Below are 24,328 nucleotides of genomic sequence, written 5' to 3'. Positions count from 1 at the left end.
GCATGGTCTGCCCCCTGTCATCACTTTAAATATAAAGGCACCTTACGGTGCAGATCTGTCCTCATCCCTCAGAAGAAAGAGGAAAATGAGGGTGGAAGGTGTCAAAGGTGTAAGTTTCAAACTACAGTGAATGAAAGTTGGGGCTCCTTCCTTCATCTAATGGCATGTGCTACATATGCATAAATGCAAGTGGGTTTTAGGGGTGGTGAAGGTTTTGAACATAAGAGGCATCTGCCTTTTTGCCCATCTTCAGATACATTTTTCCCAATCAGCTTTTGTAATATGAAGGGTTTTCCTACTTTATTTCCCACTTCGACAGAAATTCCTTGTATTTGGGTACCAGAGGCAATTTCCAGGCCACTTTCCATGGACTCCCTTCTGCTCAGAGAGACATTGGCACATGGAGCCTGGGAGGGATGAGCCACAGCTCTGGGGCTCTGAGCTGACAGCAGCTCGCCGGGTAACACAGGGACAGGCTCTCTGAGGAATGCTTGTTGTGTCCAAATCCCCACTCAGGAGAGGTCAAGGATGTATCTATACTGCAGAACATCAGCAAGCTCATAACTCAGGCTGACAAATCTTGAATCGAGCACTCTAACTAAACTAAAGTGGACAAACACAGGTTTTAACTTAGATTAGCAGCTCCAGGGACACTTTAAAGCTGAGTGTGAACAACCTGAACTAAACATACATAAACCCCAGATATTATCTGATAGTAAAGCATAAAACACAGAACTTCCCCTTCACTTCACATTAAACGAACAGCCATGGTGGAGTCTGAAATTTCAACTATCCTACCCACAGAAGAATTAAGATTCCTATGCAGGGTCTGACAAGCAGTAAGCATAACTTCAGTCATCTTTGCTGTATCACACTGCAATCATGATTGCTTCATCTGTGTCTCTCAAGTCAGTCAAAATCCTACCATTGAGATTTAATTAAAGACGGTAGTAAGAAAATAAACAACCTTTCTTGGAATGTCTCTGATTCCATAAGTACATATACATTTCATCCACTGCAGACTGAATTACAACCTTTCATCTAATGAGCAGCTTAATGGAATGGCAGAGGAATAAAGAACACGGGAAGGAAAAAACAAATCCTTGGTGATTTCATATAACACATTATATATTTATATAACATTGGACTCGCTATCTGGCAACATCAATTTGCAAGCTACAGGAAAAGTGTTCACTATCTCAATGTAAGTAGAAGGCACAGTTAGGCACTTACACCAAATCAATACCCAGCTCTTGCTTAAAGCAGCAGATGGTCTACCACAACCAAGAAACGACAGAATGCATACGCAGAAGTGTCTGCTTTCTTTAGACACATTCTTGAAAGCACTGTATCATTGATCTAAGATTATTTTTATAGGCAGATGACAGGTCAAGCATAAAAGTACACTATTTTAAAGGTTACGGAGTTGGCAAAACTGGTGTCACTGCCATGGACTAGGAATCATTTTCTTTTGAAGTCTTCGTTGTCAGGTTATTTACATTTCACAGTTAAAAGGCTCCTCTCTGGATAATATGAATACTAAAACAAATAAGGGAAAAAGCCCTATGCAAGCTAATGCTACTTTAAAGAGATAATGTAAATCAACCCTGACACCATCAGTGTCATCCTAAAGCACGATGAGAATTTCCAGTGAAAGTTACTGACATTAAACAGATCAAGATAGCCAGCCAACAAAAATAAAGCAAACGTGTAAGTAAACGGCCTTCCATGCCAAGGCTGTTGTTCCAGCCATGTATTACAGGGAAAGGGATAGGAGGAACACTCCAGTGGTGAAAAGCATTTGTTTGGAAAGTCTGGAGGAAGAATTGGTCCAGAATAAATAATTTAGAGTGTGATCTGTGAAAAAGCCTACGGAATAGGACACCTAATTCTCACTGCTAGTTAGACAGAAAGCTGGATGCCCAGCTAAACACCTAGAAGTACGTTACCCTTGAAATTACACAGCTCTTTTCCTGTCTATAAAATAAGAATGCCATTTTCTTACTTAAAAGCAGCATTTTAAAGCGGAATTTACTAAGACTTTCATACCTAAGATACTAGAGGGGACTAAAGGTGGGTTTTTTCCTTAAATAATGATACCAAAATATAAAAGCCCATTATGGAATAATCAAGTTAAGTGAGTTCTAATACTTTTAACCCTTATATGTATACATACAAAACACAGACTTCATGCTACATAGCTTTCTTTTCCTTCACTGGATGAGAGCACTCCAGGAATGTTATTGTTTTCAGGGGGTGGTTTGTAAGAATTTACTGTGAATGCATGCATTATCTAAGTGCACACTGAAACACTGATGGGGCCGTGAATGACCCAGGAGCTCACAAACATGCCTAGTTTCCTATCTGGCTCATATTTATGCAAGAAAGCAATTGTTACACAGCTCTTGCTGGAGAGAGACCCAGTCTCACAAGGGACAAGCTTTGCATTGGCTTTCCATGGTGTTTCACGTAAGGAAGAGTTCAAAGAAGACGACAGATTGCTTATAACATGCCTGAGGTTCATGAGGGTCTGATCCCTGATGGCATTCACAGAAGCTAATGCAAAAGAAACATACACCCCTGAACACCCAGCCTGGATCTGAAGAGAACAGAGATGATTGCAGAACAAATGAGATGAAGAGAACTGAAAGACAACAAACTACTCTGTGCTTTCAGCCTTGTCTTTCCTTAGAAAGGAACCATAACCTCCTTTGACATTCCTCCCCCCTGGCTCCAGCGAAGCCCAGTTACCCAGTCCCACCATTAGTTAGCACATCAGTAAGCAGGATCTCAAAGACTCCCACCCATCTCTTTGCAAACTTTATTAAGGGGAGATTATTATCTGCCCCTCAGAGAAGCTAATAATTACAGTGTTCCTATATCGAGTGCTTCTGCACAGGTTCAACAATGAAAGGGTTGTTTAAACACAGCTCCTTTGCCTCGATGGAAAACTTTGTCTCTGTGCCACTCATCAGCTCAAGTAAATGCTAATGACTGTTATGGAAAAATAAAAGACATTTTCTGATGTACAGTGTGTACTTATTTAAGAGGTTTCTTATGATGTAGGATGCTGCATTTCGGGACTGAAGAAGTAAGACCTTTAACAGCAATGAATATATGAATTCTGATTATTTTTTCATTGTTATTTTTTTAAGTGCTGTGGAATGTCTTAACCATCACACAGACACACACACACTCGCCCATACACACACACTCTCAAACTACCACACTAGGCAAGATCAGAGCTTAACAGCCAACAAAATGCACATTCAATCCCTGAGATCATTTTCCTGAAATAGAAAACTACATATGTTTCTCAAATTTCACATCAAGCCACTGCACAGCCCCAACTGCAGGGGAGCACAGAGCCAAGCCCGCCTTTGGGCTTCGGGGAGTAAGAACCTGAAAACAAGATGATTCCTTTCGGATCACCACATTTCTCGTCCACAATCTAAACTTACAAACACCCCCGTTTAACAGCATTTCTAGTGGGGGTTGCTTATCAAGCAGCCTTTGCTTTGTCAAATTAAGACACATTGCCTTGGATTAGTGAGACTCCCTGAGTTCAAAATGACTTCATGGTTGGCTCAGAGTTCACTGTCTCTGTGGCAAGGTGCCAGTAATACATCTACTACCGCGCCTGCCCCCAATCCTTTTCTATACTGACCTAGCTGACTTTTCTTTTTAGCAGCAGCAAATGCACACAATAGAAAATGAAGGGCTAGATACTGTCACAGCTCATTAAAGATCCTAACATCTTTCAGAAAAATAAGCAAAGTAGTAAATATTTGAAGATCTGAATGCAAGCCTCTGAAATGCAACGTCTCGATGTATGTCAAAGCTGCTGCAAAGGGACAATGCGGTTTTTCTTTGCTCTGCAAATACAGTTAGAACACTCTCAAGGGCTCCTGTTCTTGTGGAAAACACATTAAGCTTCTTTTGCTAATATTTTGTAAAGGGCATTTGTACAATAACAATAGCTAAAGCTTCCTGTTTGCCTGTGTGCTTCCTGGCTAACATGAACGAGACCTGCTAACAATTTTCTTATGTAGCACACAGAGCTCTTTCAGATCACACTGCAGACTCAAGGACACGCCGGGTTTGAATAAAAACAAAGTAAAATCTATCAGTAATGGCCCTCATTGCACCTGCCCTTCACAGTCCTGATAACTTTTCCAGCTCTACATTTCCTATTTTTTACAGTGGATCAGTCTGTGTGTCCCCAGTCTCCAAAGAACATGGTTTGAATTTATTAAAAGCCTGATAGAAGTGGAATTCTCTTGTTTGGCAAAGGCACTGTCACAGGGACACTTGCTTTTGGCTCCATGACAAGAAATTCTTGGTACTTTGTTTGTCCAATCCACAAAAAAGCCATCCCTCCCCTCCCAACCAGCCCTTCAAGATAATTCTCCCTTCTCCAGAGACTTCTCCAAACAAGTCTGCAAGTCTGAAGTCTTGGGTTTCATTTCATAAACAGGACACAACACCCGAGTGCAATTCAGGATACCGTCACTGCCACATGGGCTGCAGGGCTGATCACGAAAGCTTTCTGAAATACTCCCTAGCCCCTTTCTTTGCAGAAAGAGGCCTGATTTTTAGACCAGGCACAAAATAGGCACAAAACATAAACAAGAAGAAGCCAAACACCAGAAGCCCAGCCAAAGGGTATACATTAGTCATGGCAAGGCTAGGAAGGAAGGGAAGGGCAGCTGGCCCCAAAAAACTGGTGTCTGTGCTGCTTCAGTTACCACATCTCAGTGAAAGGATTGCCCAATCCTTTAAAAAGAGACAGGCATCCTTCAGATAACCATTAACTCACACCAGTTTGTTTTTCAGCAGCGCCTCTAAACACAGGTTCTCTTCCAGACTCTCTCTTTTCACACTTTCCAGCCTATCTGGATAAAATATTTGTTGAGGACTTGTCTAACCGCAGTGATGAAACACCTCACAACGAGCGGGTAAAACAAGCAACCTCACAAGAGTGTATGCATGTATCAGTTTAACAGATGAAAAACAAATACAGGGGTGAATAAGGATCAAATCCTCAAAGGTATTCAGCTGCCTAAACACCTCCAAAGATGGAGATTTAATTCACTTCTCCAAATCACACAGGGGACATGAATCCAGATTCTTGGACTCAAAAGCATCTTTGCAGCTTTTATGCTTTATTAAAAACTCCAATTGTGGTAAATCAGCATGGACCAGACTCTACTTCTATTTATCCCAGCATATTCTGCATCAACACCATTAACATCAGAGGAGTTCTCTGGATTTCGATCAGTGCAACGGAGCCACCTCTAGGCCTACTGACAACAAGTTACAAATAAACTTTAAGGACTTCACTGCTTACAGTAAAGTGTCAGCTATTTAAACATGCACAGGTCAAGGAACCAGCCTCTTTCTCATAAATGAAAGAAAACAATTTGTCAAGGTATCTTCCTGTTGAAAATATTCTGTATATTTAAAAGATGTCACTCACTCTCACAGAGATACAGATAAGAAACTACAACACCTATTAGTTATGTAGTTCCCAGAAATGCTTTTTATGAACTGCAAGCATTTGCCTTTCACTTTGTAGTCTGTAATTACCGTAACAGTATGAGTTTCTTTCTTTTAAAACTGATTTTCTATGGAGAAATTCATGATCCTGAGATCTGCTGGAAGGAGATCATTTACAAAAGGTCCCCCGCAAGTATATAAATCTCTGTTACACGTTTTCCTCTGTCATGATGGCTTGCAGTTGAAAACTGACTAGACAAGTGTTTCCACTTGGGTCAACATTCATATATGAAATGAATTCTCTCCTAGATAATACATTACTTTCTCTAGCTATTTACACATCTAGAGTGTAATGACATTAGCCTGCACAAATATTCAGTTTGTTCCAACTTTTGGGGGAGTAATTTTGGAAGGTGCTTTGTAGCATCATGTTGGACTCTCTCTACCTCCACAATGTCAGCCTGACATTCTTCCCTATGTTTCCAAATCCTCCTCCACAGGTTTAATCTCTCCTTGATTACAGCTTGTCTTAAACAATGTAAATCCAGCAGACACTCTCTAATTTTCCAGTGAGCTGCTTGTGATTTGAAGTGGCCCTGAAGCAGATGCTGGATCTAAATACACATCTGTGTGTAAATTCTACCCAATTTAACAGCTCAGCCATATTCTTATCTGCAATGTAATCCTTCACTAGACTTCAGAAACACAGTAAAATTGCAGATGTGCCTCTCTGGTAAGAATTCTCCATTCATAACACAGTAGCCTGTAACTAAAGCAGATAGGTATTTAGATTTTATTCAGATAGCTTTATCCAAAATACCATATAAAGGAAAAGTTATCAGTGGTTATAGATGGTGGGTGGAAGAGAGCAATGAGTCACGCTCACCATGAGTAAAAGTGCTGAGCCTCTTCAAAGCATTGCAAATGTGCCTGTGAAAAACTGCTCTCTCTTCCTTTCCACAACAGAAATAAGAAAACAGAGCATTTGAGTGGCAAAACCAATCCTCATTGTTGAAGCCTTGGGGAAGCAAGAGCTGGGAAGTCCCAAAGTTTTAATTATTTTAACTAAAGAGCTGTCAGTAACATTTTTTGCATGCAGAAGAGTCAGCTGCCTGGCTCATTCAGAACAATTCAATGGTCTTTCATCAACTCAAAGGAGGAGAAATAAAAAAATAACTCTTTTTAATAGGAAATATTACAGGCAACAATCTTCCAAGAACAATGGGAATCAACAATTTGGACTTTAACCTTTCCAAGTGATGGATGTTGGTGAGATATAAGGGAATTTCAAAGCCAGTCAGTAAAAGTCTCATCATATGTCTGAGTCTCCACCTTTGAGGTAAGAAGCATTTACTGTTTATTACACATTCAGTGGAAAAACACTTCAGAAGAATTTAGTTCAAGCTGGCAGAATTAAAGGTGAATGACAAACCATTTCATACACAGAAGCACACATCACAAACTGCTTTTCAAACACTTAAGATCCTGATCTTAGACACTTTGTGCACTGAGTAATCTCCCAGAAGTCAAAAAGACTATACATAGATTTTAAATGTCAAATAGATACAAACTGTTTTAAAGAGACCCTTAAAAATGTAAAGAAGTAAGAGTAACGGTTTCAATGTGGGCAGAAGTGTCCTTGGAATTGCATTTGTTTTGGTAAAATCCCCATCACCAAAACAAATTTAATAAACTAAATCTTTCATTTATCAGGGCCAAGTTATGAATGATTCACAGTGACTAACACTGTGTCCTGCCCTGTGAAAGGCTCCTTTGTGCTCAATGGGAGAAAGGTAGGAATCTTATACTTGATGAATTCACACTTCCCCAGTATTATAAGTATATGGAGGTCAAATTACTTCACCAAACTACAAGAGAATTCCCAAGAAATAGGTCTGCATGCAGGAGAGCAGGGGAAGGAAATAAAAATAGGTTTGATGCCAACAAAATAGTTCTTGTCCTTATTATCCTCCTTTGTTACCCTAGAAAACATTTCACTAGAGCCAAAGCTAAGGGCTTAATTGTGGGGAGCACATTAAAGGAAGCAAAGTAGGATGTACAAGGAACTATTTTATTCAAAACAGAAGACACTCAACCAAAGGGTGGGGGAAGCTTGCCCAAAAAGTCTTTTCCCAACATTCATCAATGATTAAAAACTTCTTTTTAAGAGAGATTCTCTGCCTTGCCTCTAGAAAGTTACAGCTAAGAACACTAAGCCAAAGCCAGGCAAGACCAAGGAGCTGTTACTACCATTATACCCTTGCTTCTCAGACCTACTTCCAAAGCAAAACCTGAGCTTCACTCAGTTTAGACAGTCCCAAAGTCCACCACAAGCCATGACAGCCTGACACCAGCTGACAGCATCACTACATGAAGCCCATAGCACTACTCTTACCCCTTCCTTCTCCTCCCTTCTTCACACCCACAAATAACACTGCCTTCTAAATTACAAGGGACAGGAGACAGGAACTCTGTTATCATACTCTAAGCTCCAACACACCCCCTCTCCTGCCTTTTAAACCTTCTGCTATACATTTTGATTGCATACAAAGGTTGTAGAGGAGGCTGATAATTTTAATCTCAGGAATTCAGACTCTACTCCTATAAAGGTTAGATGAGCACTAGAGAATACAATCATTAGTTCCTAAGATCAGTTTTATCTTTCACTGTTACTAGTAGTATTTATTGCAACAGAAGTTCTCTAGAGCAATTAGGGTCCTCCAGTACTGGGCACTAACAATGCACCCAAGAAACACCTCTTTCCTGAAGACCTCAGAGAAATTACAACCACTGAGAGGTACATGCAGCAAACAGACAAACACTACTACTAGCTACACGAGGTTGGAGGCCAAGAAAGATGGAGGGAGGGAAGAGCAGAGAAAGGGATTTCTTTTCTATAGTATGGCTGCCACTATTAAAAAAGACTATGCTATGGATCAGGGAGGGCTCTGGGAAGAGCAGGAACTCTGTTCAGCAATATTGGAGATCCCTTTCAAATATATTATCATTCTCTCTGAAACTACTTCCCCTGCTTTAAAAGATAGATTTCAAATCATATTTGACACCAAGCTCTCATTGAGCATATTCTATTTTAGCTTCTTCAGCCACTAGCAAAAGGTGTCCATTAACACAAGGTGAACATTTAATGATTTGCTTACACACTTTATCCCATCTATTAATCATCGTCTGGCCACAAAGCCAAATTAAAACCTCCTGACCAAAGGGTGCTAAGTCTACATCAAAGTCTTGAGTACTTTCACAAGACAGAGACCCTGCATGGCATTTCATCTGGGAGCCTGGGAATTATCCTCTTAGAGTTAGAGTTGGGTCAGGTAACAGGACTGCTTTGGGGTGAGAGTTGTTTGTCTGTAACACAGTTCACAGTTATATATCAGACAACAGGCTCTAACTAGAAGTCCAAAGGAAGGAAGTTTTGAGATACTGCCTTTCAATTATAATCGAGCCGGTCTTTGCACAACTCATCTCTTCACTTTTCAAATCAAACATAGCACTTCCCTGCTCTACAATGCAAGCTATTTAACAGTAGCTGTCAATCATGGAGACTAACTAAGGAGAAAGAGCACTCAAATAAAAAGAACTGTGTCTGATATGAAGGTACCTTCCATTTCCAGAGAGACTAAAACTATCCTGTGAGCAATCTGCTTTTTAGCCTAATTTTTGCACAGCTTCAGCTCCACAAACTGCAATGGAAATAACTGTGAACTGCACTGAGCTGGGCATGTAATTGGTCCATAAGACCTGATTTTCAATACATAATACCTCACTTTTCACAAGGATTTGTTCAGTTGCAAATGCACTTCACTTACTGGTCACTTTAATCAATTAAAGGGGTTCTCTCATAGCAATTTTGAGACTATAGCAAGTATTCTAGGATGCTTTCTCAGAGCAGCACAGCTGCTGTGTTTTACAGTGCAGTGACCATTTTAAACAAGATTTTACCAGATCCCTCCCACAGAGCAAAGTGTTTTCCTCCAATACGCAAAAAAGTCAAGAAATTTGTCAACAAAAAGAGACTTCAAAGAATTATTAAAAGCATATTTCACAGTAACTACAGCAATCATATTTATGTTCCAAAATGGAGTACAAGAGCAATTAACTGACAGTTGTAGCAACACAGTGTATCTGTGAATTACACTGCTCACAGGAACAACTGTGTTCAGGAATGCACGATGGAAGCAGGAGATAGGTTCAAGATGTTTTGGAGCAGGCTGAATTACAGACAGATGTACATCACAGCGTGTCCAGTCAAAATGCATTAAAGCAGAAACACATATGAGCAACTAGACAAAGACCACCAAATCATACTGTTGTAATTAACATACCTTGCAGTGACACCTGTGGCTTTCCAAGATAAGAAATCCGGAAGATCAAAGAAGTGGCCTGCCTTCTCCCAGCATGATTCTTGCAGGTTCTAACAAAACAGTTATTAGAAATACAGATATTAGAGACCAGGCATGATGTCCTTATTTTAATGCCATTTAAAAGACCTGACATCTATGTAAAAATGAGTTTTTCCAAACCAAATATTCTTATCATCCAGTCTGCTCTGCTTACTTTGCAGTGATTTACTGCCTCAAGAACTGAGTCTTTTCCACCACACACTGATGGTAAGAAAAGTTTCCCATGCAGAGTTCATGGAGGCACATGTTTCAGATCAGTAACAGGGGATCTCTCAGTTCCTCTTCAGCTGCTCAATGACAGAAGTCTCAAAGTCAACAGACAACTTTCTCAAGGCATATATGCTTGAAGAATTCCCCATTTCCTAAAATGAATCATTTTTAATTTAGTATCTTTGAATTATAAGAAGAAAACAGCTCTGTGAGCACAAAAACAAAGCTTTTGAATGTATTTCAATATGATTGAAGCATGACTGAAGCATTTAAGAACCTGTAAACTTTCAATGAAGCTTTTTTCCACAGCTGGGATACGCAGGAGCTCTCAACTGCCTGGATTAACCAGTAACAGTCAGCTCTAAATCCACACTATAACCCACAACTGCAACCACAGCGTGCCCAGGAATTCACATGAACAATTAACAGAAGCTTATCTTTGCAAACTCTGCCCCTCCTCAAAATTTCCTTGAATACACACCACCACACAAAGCACTACGAATGCCCAGGTTCCCATTTGTAGGGGTTCAACATTATTTCCTCAGTTGAGGGCATAACTGAAGACAGTTACAGGAAAACCCTCCAATTAAGAGTATGATCTGTACAAGCTCCTGATAGACATATGCTATTTCCAAACTCCTAAACCACTCTTCCACCATATAGATCATTTACAGAGAGTTCCCAACACTATACTCTGCAGAGAGCTAGTGATGCAGAGAGCAAGTAGTTCATTACAAGATGCTGGTCACATCATCTGGGCCAGGCTTTCTTCTTTGTTTCACTCTCCAAAGCTCAGTCTGAGTTCAGCTTATGATAGAGTGCAGATTCTTAAAAACAATCTCCACGCTTCCACAGGTATCAGATGATGACAGATGGGAGAAAAGTTTCCCCAAAAGTGACTTTATATTCCAGTGTGACATAAATAGTGAGCATCACTGTCCTGCAACACAATACCACCTCTGGCCTCAGCACATTCAAATAACTAAAGAATATCAAAACCAAATAGAAGTCAGTGCTGCTGATCACACGGTGCACAAATCAGACTTCCAGAGGAGGATAAGATTCCATTGGAAACCTCCACCAGCTTTTTAAATAATTGAAAAAGTGAGAAGTGATCTCACCTAAGAGCAAGTGTTATACTAGAAACACAAATCCTAGGTGGGGTCTTTTGGCCATGAAGCTCTGCTAGATGGCATAGTCTCAGCAAGAACACAAGTTAGGTCAACAGTAGCTCCCAGCAGGCCAAAGCAGAGCTAGAGAGATATTTCAGAAGGGCATGAGGTGGGAAACTATGTGGGTCTTCATCTCTACTCAAGAAATTTCAAGGATGATTTATCTGACTTCTTGTCTTCTAGCTTTCAGTTCCTAGCTTTTTCCTCTACTCTCCATAAGTTCAGGCCAAGTCTCTTGTACAAGATTTGTGAGGCAGATGATTCTTCAGACAAGTAAAAGTATTAAATGCTAATAGTATCTCAACAGCATAAGCTTTATCAATGGCAACTCCAAGTCTTCCCCTCTACTCCCCCAAAACCCGGTAAGAACCTGTGGTACACAGCTGAGCAGAAGGCCGAAGTACTTTACCAAATGTCCTAGTAGCTTTGTGATTATGCTTTTCTTGCCAAAGCTTTGGTTTTCCAATTCTTCATTAAACTGTCAATAACTAACATAATTTAAATCATCTGCATTTTAAAAGCTGCCATCAGTTATCTGGAGCAAAAAAATTAATTACGTGCAGTATCAAGAATTGCTGAACTAAGAGCAAAGATAATTCCATTTTAAGAAATACTATTTGGCTCTACAACTGAATTCAGATACTGCGTGATATCAAACCAAAATCTTACAAGTCCAGAAACTGACTGCAACAGAATCTGAATTCCAGAAACTAAGATGCAATTGGGTAAGTACAAAAAAGGGCAAAATTTTGTTTAGTTTTCAATCAGACAAAGAATCTGTCTTCTCTGAGTTTAGTTCTTCAAAAGCTTCTAAAGCTTCCTGGGTTTCTATTGAGTTCAAGAAAGAAATGCCCCAATTACAGGTTTTTAACATAGCACATACAACCTTTGGATGTCTGCTCCTGATCGCTCAGGTTTATCTCCTGGATGCTATGTGGCTGCTACTCCCATCCAATTTAACTTTACATGTAAGTGCAAAGGTACTCCATAGCTTAGTACAAAGGTCATTCAGCCTGATCATGTGGATAATAAAAGCCACAATGCACTGTTAAAGCACGTGACTATCATCAAGAACCAATAGGAGTAGAATGGCTATTAGTGTTAATCAGAAAAGAAACAAGATTAAGAATAACTGTCCCCTTAAACAAATCTGTTTCACCAAAGATACTCCTTGGATCCTTATTCTATTACTTCAAGAATTCCCCAAAGCCACGTTACTGACATTAAAATCTGTTGTTTCATGAACATCCAAATGATTCATTCTCTGCCATCTTGATGCTGTGTCATCACTAATTAGCACAGACAAAAAAAACCATTGCATGCCCTGATGCTTTTTCCAAACAAATTTAAAAGTCTCCATGTTTTCGACACTCACTGAAGTTATTTATTTTCACTCACAGGCAGGAATCCGTGACCACATTAAAAGGATTGTGGAAAAGAGCTGGGAACATTCCCAATGCTGTATTCATATCCTGCGACTCAGCCTCCAAACTCACTTGGAAAGAAACTAATCCAATATTTCTATTTTCCAGGGGTACTTATGGAGTCCCCTTTCTTCATATCTCTCTCTGCTGGTTTGGAGTTTAACAACTATACTTTTTTAGATCCTTACAGGTAATCCCAGATACTTGGGTGGCAAAGCATTTAGGAATTATCAAGTACAATGTCTTTTAATCTTCCTAGACAAGAAGCACCTGGGGAGTGAGGGATCAGGGAACTGATACAGAGCATATGAAAGGCCTCCACTGCCCATTTACCCCTTGAAAAGTCCATGAAGCCATACTGCATGATTTTATATTGTGTAAAATGTATTTGTTCACTACTTAGTTGGACTGAAAACACACACATAAACAGAATTCCACCTTAGTCCCAGCACCTGATACAACTTTTTGGAGACACCTGGAGGCACATTCTCTTTGGGAAAGCTGAGAGAACTTTCACATCCACATTTTATCAGTGTGCTGAGGCAGCCCATTTCTGGAGAAAAGTTTACAGGAAAGTTTGATTTTTGCCCTTACCAAGTGTACAATTTTCTTGTAAGATGAATTGATCTTCAGACATCTGATGTTTGTGAAAATGTGGTTTTTTCCACGTCAAGTATAATGTGTATATAAAGAGCAAAGATGTCACGTCTTTTGTTATTGCTAATACAGATTAAATGTGAATCATATTATCTTAAATGAAAGTATACACGCAACCTTCGTATCAGATCCCCGTTGGCCAAGTGTTTAACTAAAGATGGGCTTTAGCACAGGGTATCAGTCTGAATTTCAGCACTAGTTACCAGCCAAAACCCACAAATTCAAAAATCATCCCAAACTGGTGGGTTAGAAATCCAGATTAAAAGCAGGGGGCACAGATGGAAGCAGAAAAATGTTTTGCCATTTAGAGTGAAAAGAAAGCTGGTGTGAGCATTCAAGTTCCACATTAGGTCAAAATCTAAGTCATCTGAAAATCAGCAGAGACTCATTCCCTGAAGAACCATCTGCTTTGCCCAATTTAACCCTAAATTTGAATCTAATCTCCCAGGCAATCTGTATGCTATGTAGTGTACCAATCCCTCTTTTTCTAAGTGACAAAAACAAATACACATTGTGTGAAAGGAAGAAAGACAGCAACTGAAGACTTAATGCATACACTCACGGGGATTTAAGAAACTGATGGCCCATTCCCTGCTGTGATTCAGACAAAGCAAGGACTTTGGATCTCCCACACTTCAGATCAGATGCCAAGCCATGTGATAGAGCTATTCTGAGATACCTAAGATAGGCTCTGAGCAGAAATTCTACCCTTGCCAGAGCCAAGGCTACAAAGCGATCAATTCTGCAACTACCAGTTGCAATCCAATTGGTAAAATATAAACTGACAATTACCACATTCATCTTGAGGGAGGAGAGGGGGAGAGCTTGGAAGGTAACCTCTTAGAGGAAGGCTACTGGTGAAAGTGGACAGAACTGCCTCTCTGTAACACAGCCTCTACTCCCAAGACACTGTCTTAGACACGTGTAGGTACTTACTTACTTGATCGGCAACTGCAACTAAAAGCCAGACTCAACAGCCTGAAGTACAACTTCTGCAAACACATCTGCACTATGTATGGATTTGGATAAGACAGAGCTGTTAAAGCATTTATAAACAATTCTAATCAAGAGTTCAGTTCCAAATTCAGTACTTGGACTCATTCTCACTTAACACTGAATTTATTAGTTATTTTAATGGGAAAATATCCAGTCACATTCAACAAAACAAAAAGCCAGCTGCAAAGGCAGCAAGCAATGGAGAAGATAAACGCTGCTGCCAAGCTAATGTGAGTGCATCCACTATTCTTCTTTCCTCCATAGCCAGGGGAAGATGTTTAAATTGTTTCTGTAAATTATCCCATTGGTAGCTGCAAGACACAGGTGTACAAAGAGAAAAACAATGATGCATACAACAGTAGCTGTAACTGAAATGTGAACTGTAACACACAGAAAGATCACTGACCACAGTGCCAGAAAAAGAATTACTCAGAAACTATTGATTTTAGCTATTAATTGCAGAAGAATGATATGTTAGTCAGTCACTCTAAGCTTTTTGCTAAAGGGAGGCTCTTCTTTGCTCTTACATACCATATCAAGAACAGAGTTATGAAAGCACAGAATAAGAAGACTGCATTTTATTTGGAGACAGTTACCAAGCACATATCTCCTCCCAGTCCAGCATCCCCCACCCAGTTTGAATGAGCTACAGCATCTCTGATTTAATGGGACTAGTATTTTTTAGAAATAGCTGATTTGTAACGTCATTACTATGAGGAAAACATAACAAGCATCTTTTTGTTTTGGCACAAGCTACAAGAAAATTTCCAGCCAGAAATTAGTAAACAAGATCTTTTTCTTCTGCTACCTCTGGGGAAAAAAGTACTGACAGGCTGGACAAAACCTCACTGCAGCTTTTACATCACTGTGTAAGCTGTGTTCTCACTGCTGTCATTTTGGTTTGCCATAGCACAGACGGTCACGTTACGCTGACAAGCATTAGTCACTCCAAGTGAAGGAGTATGTACCTACGTTTTCAGTTCAAGTGCATGCATTTATGTACCAGAACTATCTATGCACTCATTCAGGCAATGAACATCCAATTTCTTTAGCTAAAGTCAACAAAACAGCATAACCTTCTTAGCAAAGCTGCAAAAGATATGTCTGCAACTATAGAATCATAGAATAGCTAGGGTTGGAAAGGACCTTAAGATCATCAAGTTCCAACCCTCCTGCCATGGGCAGGGACAACTCACACTAAATCATATCACCAAAGGCCTCATCCAACCTGGTCTTGAACACTGCCAGGGATGGAGCATTTCACAACCTCCCTGGGCAACCCATTCCAGTGCCTCACCACCCTAACAGGAAAGAATTTCCTCTTTATATCCAATCTAAACTTCCCCTGTTTAAGTTTTAACCCGTTACCCCTTGTCCTATCACTACAGTCCCTAACGAAGAGTCCCTCCCCAGCATCTCTACAGAAGAACTACAGAAGAAAAGAGCTACTGCAATAACGTTTTGCAAGGTAATTCTAAACAATGAAAAAATCTAAGGAAATAACAGCAAGAGAAGGGAATTTAAGCAGTTGTTTTGAAAAACCCAGTAACAGGAACTACTTTTGTTTTCACTGAATTTTACATTCAAACTTGTCTTACTGACTCCAGGAATTATAGAATCATAGAATGGTTTGGATTGGAACAGATCTTAAGATCACTGAGTTCCAACCCCTTGCCGAGCCTCACACTAGACCATGTCGCCCAAGGCTCTGTCCAACCTGGCCTTGAACACTGCCAGGGATGGAGCACTTTTTTGGGCAACCTGTTCCAGCACCTCACCACCCTCACAGTAAAGAACTTCTTCCTCATATCTAACCTGAACTTACCCTGTTTAAGCTTAAACTCATGACCCCTTGTCCTATCACTACAGTCCCTGATGAAGAGTTCCTCTCTAGCACCCTTGCAGGCCCCCTTCAGATATTGGGAGGTTTTGTCAGAATTATCTTATTTCTTATTTCTAAATACTTGTGAAAGGATAATAATTCTTTATTTCAACTTCATGTTCTTCATTCAGCTGACCCTATTAAAAAGTCAAATATGACTGCATTCACAGAAATTAGCTTTTTATAAAATCCTATATTCATTTTGGTTTCCATTACAGATTTAACACTGGACTCTCTTTATCACTGCACATGGTCCACACAGGCAGAGAAATACAATGCTCCCCTAAGTGGACCCCAGATGTGCACACTTTAACAAGACTGCCCCATAGGCTATACAGTAGCTGCATTCAGCTGATCATTTACGGCAAACAGCTGTCCCTAGCTCACAAACTCCACTTGCAGTGATGGCTTTGTCATATGAACACCTATCTGAAATAACAAACATCAAGACCACCCAATTAAGTTCATGTAGACTAACCACCAGGTGCCAGAGGGCAAAAATGATTCAGCAGCAATCAAACTCAGCTGAATATAAGCTAATATAGTTCAAATAAAAGATCTCAAAAGGCCTATTATGGCCTTTATAGTTTAGTTTCTTAATTCAAAGCCAAAATGGAATAGGGATGAAGTGTTGGAAGAACAGAATACACCCCAAAGCCTCTAGTCTCTAGTTAAATCTCTATCTGTATAAGTGGGAATGTTAAAGAGAAAGTATTATATGGAAAAACAAGTTCACAAAGCAGCAGATGAGAGTAACTTGTGACTTTGAAGAAAAACTGCAACATCCCTCTGCACATAAATACAAGTCAAGTGTTACAAGAAAGCCATAAGAGATAAGGACCAGTATCTACTTCTCATACAATGATGTCAGCTCATTCCTCACAGTGAGCGATGTCATCTTTAACATCAGTTCTAGGAACAACATGATGGAAATGGAAAAGCACAGTTAGGTCATCTAAGTCCTCTTCTCCTTCCTCACTTCCAACCAATTCAGAGTAAATTTGCAAAGTCATATTCCTCACCAATATTTTTAATTGCTTAGGTGAAAACTCTTCAAGTAACAGAAATTCAACTCCTTCCTTTGTTGAGACAGCCCAGTCACTCAAGCTTAGCACTCCTGCTGGACTGACCTATGTCAGACCCTGCCTCAAGAGCTCAAGTTTTTAGATACTACAGCTAGGAGAGCTCAGGGCAAAGAGCAAGAAGACAGGATCTCCTAATGTGGCCTCCCAGAGTCAGGTTAGCATCTTGGCGAGGAAGGGGGAGGTTTTGCTGACAATGTACGCACAATCAACCTATGGGTGTAACAACATTCCAAAGAATCATTTAGTATCAATACCTTAAATAATTTATTTCCAAAAGTGTATCTAGCTTGACTCCTAATCTCTTAAATGATTCTTAACAAACTAATTGAGTTTATGGTCTCATTTCTGCAACTTCTCTTGAATCAGCATGGCTGCAGTGTCATACGACTCAGAAGTCTCGGAACATGGAGAAGTCAAGGGAAATCCTGAAAATTTATCAGTTAGGCAATAAACTCTATAAGAAACATTTTTATTTATGCCAGCCTAAATAAACTTTGAAGCTCAAGAAAACAACGTTAAGAGTTCCAGAGAACTAAGGATCCACTGAAAGGAACATATCTCATTAGGACAATTTATTTAGTTCCTTCCAAATGCTGTTTATTGTTACAAATACATGAAGTTTGATCAAAAGAAAAGTATCCAACATTTTCCCAGTAACACAAAAGTGAACTCTGCTGGTTACTTCAATGGAGTTATGAATTGCTCTTCATGATTAGGACCAGGCTATTTTATCATAACTTCAGATATAAAGTAGTTATTTTCCCCACTACACCCTCTCTGCAAAATGTAGATCAATGCCAGCAGTTATGAAATGTGCACAGCACCAATCCCAGGCAAAGACGTACAGGGGGAAAACAGCAAAAACATTTAGTAGCAGCAAAAATTCCTGGGGAGTTCAAAAATCATTGCAGGGAATTCAAAGAAAAAATTCAAGAGCGAACCTTTATGTACTAGGGTGTACCCACTGACCTGGAGTATGACTACAAAGTGCATGGTTATGGGGTTTGTTTCACTTATAAACATCCATGTGATAGAGCCATGTCAAGCTTCCTGGTCAAAAACTTCCCAGAAATGTGATGTCCACCAAAGAGAGAAAGGTGCAAAATAGCTTCTGAAGATACCTTTGTTTTGCCAGTTTTGGTTATGGCTAGTCATAGAAGAATGTGCCCTATCCGTTGTTTACTTAAATTCCTGGGATACTGTCAGGTGTATGACAGCATTAGGAAGGCATGTTAAGAAACTTAATAAGGAAGGAAAATAAACATCTCATATGGTCCATGGCATGGAGACGTTCACTGGGGAATGATATAGTTCAGTCTCAAAGGTGTTCCTGCCATGGTAGGGGGATTAGAACAAGATGATCTCTGAGATCTCTTCCAACCCAAACCATTCCAGGATTCTATGAACTAAAAAGTAAATGAGATTTTAGGAACTCGTTTCAGAAAAAAAAAAAAGGTACCTGTTCACACCAAGTACAGTAACACAGTGGAACTCACTACCACAGGACACAGCAGCTTCACAAAGTGCATGTGGGTTTAGGAAAGATTAGCTAAATTTATAGAGCCTAAACCTCATTACTAATCAGACAAATAATGAGTCAAATGGATTTCTGCTCTAACCCACTACCGTTCCTGTATCAAGCAGCAGGCTGCACCTCTTGCAGTCAGCTGGCTGGAAACAGTTCTAGAAATCCTGGGAGTGTTTTCAGGAAAAAACAACCAACTAAACTAACTACATATTTGCAGAGGTTGGCAGCAAATTCCTGGAGAGAGTTTTACAGTACAGCAACAGACTTTGGGATGCTTTGAAAGGGATCTTATTTGAAAGTGGCTCCTTTGAAAGAGGCTGCACTGCTCACTGGAGCAAGCAGTAGCTTGGTAGGAAAGGTTATTTCACATATGGTATAGAAAATAAAAGCAGAGGTGAGGATTTAAGACAAACTACTCAGATCTATGACACTTCAAAGAAGCCTTGCTGGTAGCATATTTGGTGACATTTAGCAGTCAGGAAAGCTGGAGAGACTGAAGGCCGCAATCACAGCCAGGCACACAGTGTAGGCAGACACTGTGTAGAACTTCCCCAGGCAGCCCTGTCAACACATCTCAGCCCTAACATTCAGTGCTCATAACAATCCCATTTTGGCCTTCTCCTCAGCAACACTGGGGGCCACATTTTCAAAGAGTCTAATTTTATGTCATGAAGTTCTCATCTAGCCAACTGATTCAACACTCTGCAAACCAGGTACAGTGAGCACAGTTATTTTTAGTTGTCACAACAGAAGCAGAATGGGAATTTCACTTCCAACTTTGCAAAGACTTCAGATATTCTCAGTTAAAAAGGATATAACCTGACATTCAAAGTCATTGTAAAATTCACCCTCCTTGGCAAAAAGTGAGAACACTTGCATTATATGAGGCTGAATTTCAGCTGTTGGATGCTAACATGAACCTTTGCTGCTAGCCCTAAATCATGTAATACATTGTCACGTTATTGTGATTAGCACTGAAAATAAACCATTGCTCTTCGTACAATTCCTTTTACCCTCCTCCTACTTTGCAACCAGTATAGAAGCAGTAAGCACTCAGTCACATCTCTCTCCAAAGCTAGAAGGAATAGCACTACACGTCCACATCTCAACTGATTACAACCACTGCCATAATAAATGTTACTGTTCCTTCTCATGAGCTCACTGAGGTGCTAGTGAGTTAAGCAGTGTAAGCTTAAGCAGTTTAAGAGTATGTCTTTGCTAGTCCACTCAGAATGCAGGAACTGTCGCGTGAGAAGCTCAGCAGATACTGAGGTAAAAAAACCCTCTCTTAAAGATAATAATCTCTTTAGCTGATACGTCAGGAGCTGAAAAGGGACACATGAACAAGCCCTGTAATGCCCTTTGCCAGGCAATCTCTGCTACTGGCTGGCATGTAGGCTAAGGTGAATTGTATCTCCTACCCATTTGCCCATGGAGGGAACAAGCCCTGCAATAATAGTTGCTCTCCCTCTTTGTACTACAGCAATTATGTCAGAGGGCTTTGAGGCCATAGCACAGGCTTACACTTCTGGTAAATCTGTGCTATGTAAGTCTGTGCATTTAGAAGAACCCATAATCTGGCCCTTCCTCATCAGTCAGGTACTGATATTGCAGACCTGACTGAAATATAAGTACGTTTTGAACACAATGGATTCATTTAAGGTTTTTACAGCTTACTTTTTAATATTTGTAAAATGACTGACATATGATACTCATGGCTCAAGAGGGAAAGAACTGGTAGATGGATATTCCTATTTCAGTATAGCATCCACAAACATTAATTACCCCCTATTATCATTAATATGTCAGTACCTGCTTCTACCAGTTAATTCCTTCAACTTTCCCCAATATACACCGTGCTATCATACGATGTTTCATCTTTGTAAGTACAGGAGACTTCGCCTGCTTGAAACTGGCAGCAAGTAATTTACATTTGGGCTGTGTTAAAATGACAGCAAGTGTCATTGAGATCAAATGTAAAAGCCAGACTGGAGGAGGCTATAAAAAATTCAAGTGGCAAGCATTTCTCCTTTTATCTGACAGCTATTATTAAAAGGCTGTATGTCATCCTATAACACATGAAATTTAAACACAAGAAACAGAGGTAGAGTTCCACATTATGAACAGAGCACCTTCCCTTTACAGGCGCTCTGCTTCCTACAGATGGGACAGAACTAAACTGAAGATCTACCTGAACAATTTCTCTACCAGCAGCCAAAGACATCACACACCCCCTCACTGCTGGATGCAGTGCCCCAAAGGCAGTCCCTCTGGCCAGGATGCCTAGTGCTTAGATGAAGCTGTTTTCAAATTGCTATAAATCTGCTCCAGAAGTAGCACCTACACACCTGTAAGCATGCCCAGCTACAGAGCAGGAAACACACCTCCATAACTATGTCCTAGGGTACTTCAAGGACTCATTCATAACCTGCAGTTAAATTTGTATGTGTATCTAACCTTAAAATTAGATAAGAAAGGCATATGAAATATTTCTATCAGGAAACTCTGAATTTCAATAAAATCAAAGATATTACTAAGTAAGTGAGAGGAAACAATGAACCTTCAAACATTTTCAGCCCAACTTATGGCTGACCTTACTTTGCAAGCCTTCGGGCTCAATACTAAGGCTGAAGACTTTTGTTTTAGAAATTTTGTTCTCAAATTAACAAACAAAGGGCATTAATCATTAGTCAAAACACAGCACAGTTTCATATGTACTCACCTCCTTCATCCACAGCAATTTAGGTGGCTGCATTTCCACAGACATCACTCCCCCTACATAGCTCAAAACCCTGTGTTGCGTTGCATTGATGCGCTCAACTTGACTGACTGCACGATGGTCCATCCACATTATGACATTCCTATGGTTTTGACCTTGGGGGAGAAGACAAAAATAAGGGATTATTTTAGGTTTGGTTTAACCCCACCTCAGTACTGTAAGTTACTAGACTCAGCTGCTTCACACTTTCACTTTATAAAACTGTAAATCTGTGCAATAAACCACAGTAGATATTGAAAGACTAGCTAGCTCTCTGAGCCAACTTTAAGACATGCTGAGCACTGACAATGCTGACTGAAACCAATCAGGCTGTGAACATCCAAGGACTTTGCAACACCATGCTCTTGTAGACTGCATTTCATTCAAAGAACCCAATCTTCTTGACAAAGTACATATATTGAGTTAAAAATATAAAGAAGGAATTTAGTGACTAAGAACTAAACACAACATTATAATCTGAAGTTAACTCAGCTAGTCAGCTAGTGAGCTGGTTACATGGATTCTCTTCCCTCTTCAAGTGTTATGAGAAGAACTACCCTAATTCCTTTCAGGAGGGTAATTTGCTGCAATGCCTTTATTTTGGATGTGGAATGAAAAAGCATTTGGCAAGTCTGCAGAATACATGAGAACAAGGAGAACGTCTTATCAAAGTTAACCTACAGAGGACCTGCTAGACACGTGGACTAGTAATCCAGATGACACTTGAGATTCCTCTCATGCTAAATTGAATCTTGAAAACATACTCTAAGACAAGGTAGAGGTATGAGACACACCACTTACATGGTCTGAAACACAACTTAGAACTGTGAGACAACCACACCATGTCCATACCAGTGTGACAGTATTCAGTGTGTTCTTGTCTTTTTATTTAACACCACCACTACGTAAACTCAAAGTTCTTAAGGATATCAGAGAACAAAAAATGAGAACTGAATTTGACTCATTAGCCCAAAATAGCCCCAGACATCATTAGGCATTGAACAGAATGTAAGAGACTCTCAAACTGAAAAACAAATACTCCCATCTAAATTTAGCAAAGGACATTTTGGGGGGCAAAGCTGGGGCTTTGCGAAGGGTAGGAGGAGATGACAAATACAACTGAGAACAGACAGGGAACATACACAGAATTGTGATTATGGCCCTGTAACTACTGAGTTAGCACACACCTCATCTTAAATGGGATCCAGTGAAAAAATCATCACAGACTTTTTGTCTTATGAATCATCTTCTCAAATACTAATTAAAAAATTACAATTTTTAGAGGAACATCACAGACTTTCTGAAGTTTAGCATTGTCCCAAAGACAGAACACCAGGGTAGTAAGATACTGTCGTGGTTTAAACCCAGACAGGTAATTCGTTTGCTCACTTCCCCCCCCTTTCTTGCCCTCCCCCTGCTCCTGGAGGGACAGAGAGGAGAATCGAAAAGAATGCAACTCCCACGGGTTGAGATAACAGTTTAGTAACTAAGGTATAACACAAATCACTACTGCTATCACCAATGATAATAATGATAAAGGAAATAACAAGGGAAGAGAATAAAACACCTCAGCACCAGCCGACCGATAACTTGCCCCCCCTCAGACCGACCAAGCACCGACCGATACCTCCTCCAACCCTGCAGTTTCCCCAGCCCTTCCGGCTAACTCCCAGTTACATCCTGGGCATGACGTGCTGTGGTATGGAATACCTCTTTGGTCAGTTTGGGTCAGGTGTCCTGTCTCTGCTTCCTCCCGGCTTCCCCTCCTCCCTGGCAGAGCATGAGGCTCACAAAGTCCTTGGCCAAACCAAAACATCGTTATCAGCTCTCTTCCCGAGCTGAAAGTCAAAACACTGCACTACACCAGCTACCAAGAAGGAGAAAAATGACTGCTACTGCTGAACCCAGGACAGATACACAAACTGAATCTCTTGCCTGCCACCCCATAACAGAGTAAGCTGTTAGACTATACTCACATGAACATTTTCAGCAATCCTTTAGCCAGTGTGAATGGGCATTCATAAAAGCTGTGATTAGTGAAGTCTGAAGGAGGAGAAAACATGCAGGAAAGAAAAACGAGCATAGACTTCTCTAAGAAGCAGTCTCTTTGAGCCAAGATGAATGAATTGGATCTTAGGATGCTGAACATTTAGCCAGACTAAGCAATTCTCATCTCAGATCTAATTTTGCACTAGAATTAAAACAGTAAAACTCTCACAAAAAGGATTTCCTGCCATCTATATCTCCAATAGTTAGCCCTGTAACTTGGCATTTGGATGAAATTGTTTGCTCACATCAGTGGTCAGTCATGCACAGTAACACCAGCTTTTGTGCTGGAGTCCTACCTTCACAGTTGACTGCCAAAGGTTGGAATTGTTTATCCACAACAACAAGGGAACATGTAGCATCAAACCCAACCCCTCGAATGTGGCTAGCATCTACTCCAGAGACAACTTTCTGTAAATATACAAAACATACACAAATACAAACATTATCCATATATATGCAGGTGCTGTGTGAACTGATGAGTACAGAAAATGAGTTACAAATTATAAGATCAAACTCTAAAAGTTCTGAGATTCAGTATTCTTTAACACCTCCAATCAAAAATACACCAAATTACCAAAACTCTTTGGTTTTCAAAACTAAATTCAAAGGTCCATGAAGTTCTTTAACAGCTTTTTAATTTTACTAGC

General features: G+C 40.1%; 1 protein-coding gene across 16 annotated transcripts in view; it reads right to left on the bottom strand.

The window, feature by feature from the left end:
- The window catches only part of FGGY (FGGY carbohydrate kinase domain containing), a 323,114-nt gene that overhangs the window by 104,287 nt on the left and 194,499 nt on the right, over positions 1-24,328 (bottom strand). For 14 of the 16 annotated variants that reach the window (XM_057409298.1, XM_057409300.1, XM_057409297.1 and 11 more), the window contains 3 exons: positions 23,978-24,089; positions 21,597-21,748; positions 9,843-9,931 (listed from right to left, as the gene is read on the bottom strand). In XM_057409298.1, coding sequence (XP_057265281.1) covers positions 9,843-9,931; positions 21,597-21,748; positions 23,978-24,089 — 353 coding nt within the window. Of the gene's footprint in view, positions 1-9,842; positions 9,932-21,596; positions 21,749-23,977; positions 24,090-24,328 lie in introns of those variants that run through there. The other 2 variants (XM_057409309.1, XM_057409311.1) reach the window with 2 other exon arrangements.

Source organism: Pezoporus wallicus, unplaced genomic scaffold (assembly GCF_028554395.1).
Source record: "Pezoporus wallicus isolate ANWC-B61680 ecotype Strahan unplaced genomic scaffold, APGP_CSIRO_Pwel_v1 contig_8108, whole genome shotgun sequence".
NCBI lineage: Eukaryota > Metazoa > Chordata > Aves > Psittaciformes > Psittacidae > Pezoporus > Pezoporus wallicus.
Note: the sequence above shows the minus strand (reverse complement) of the source record. Positions and strands in the feature narration are given on the sequence as shown.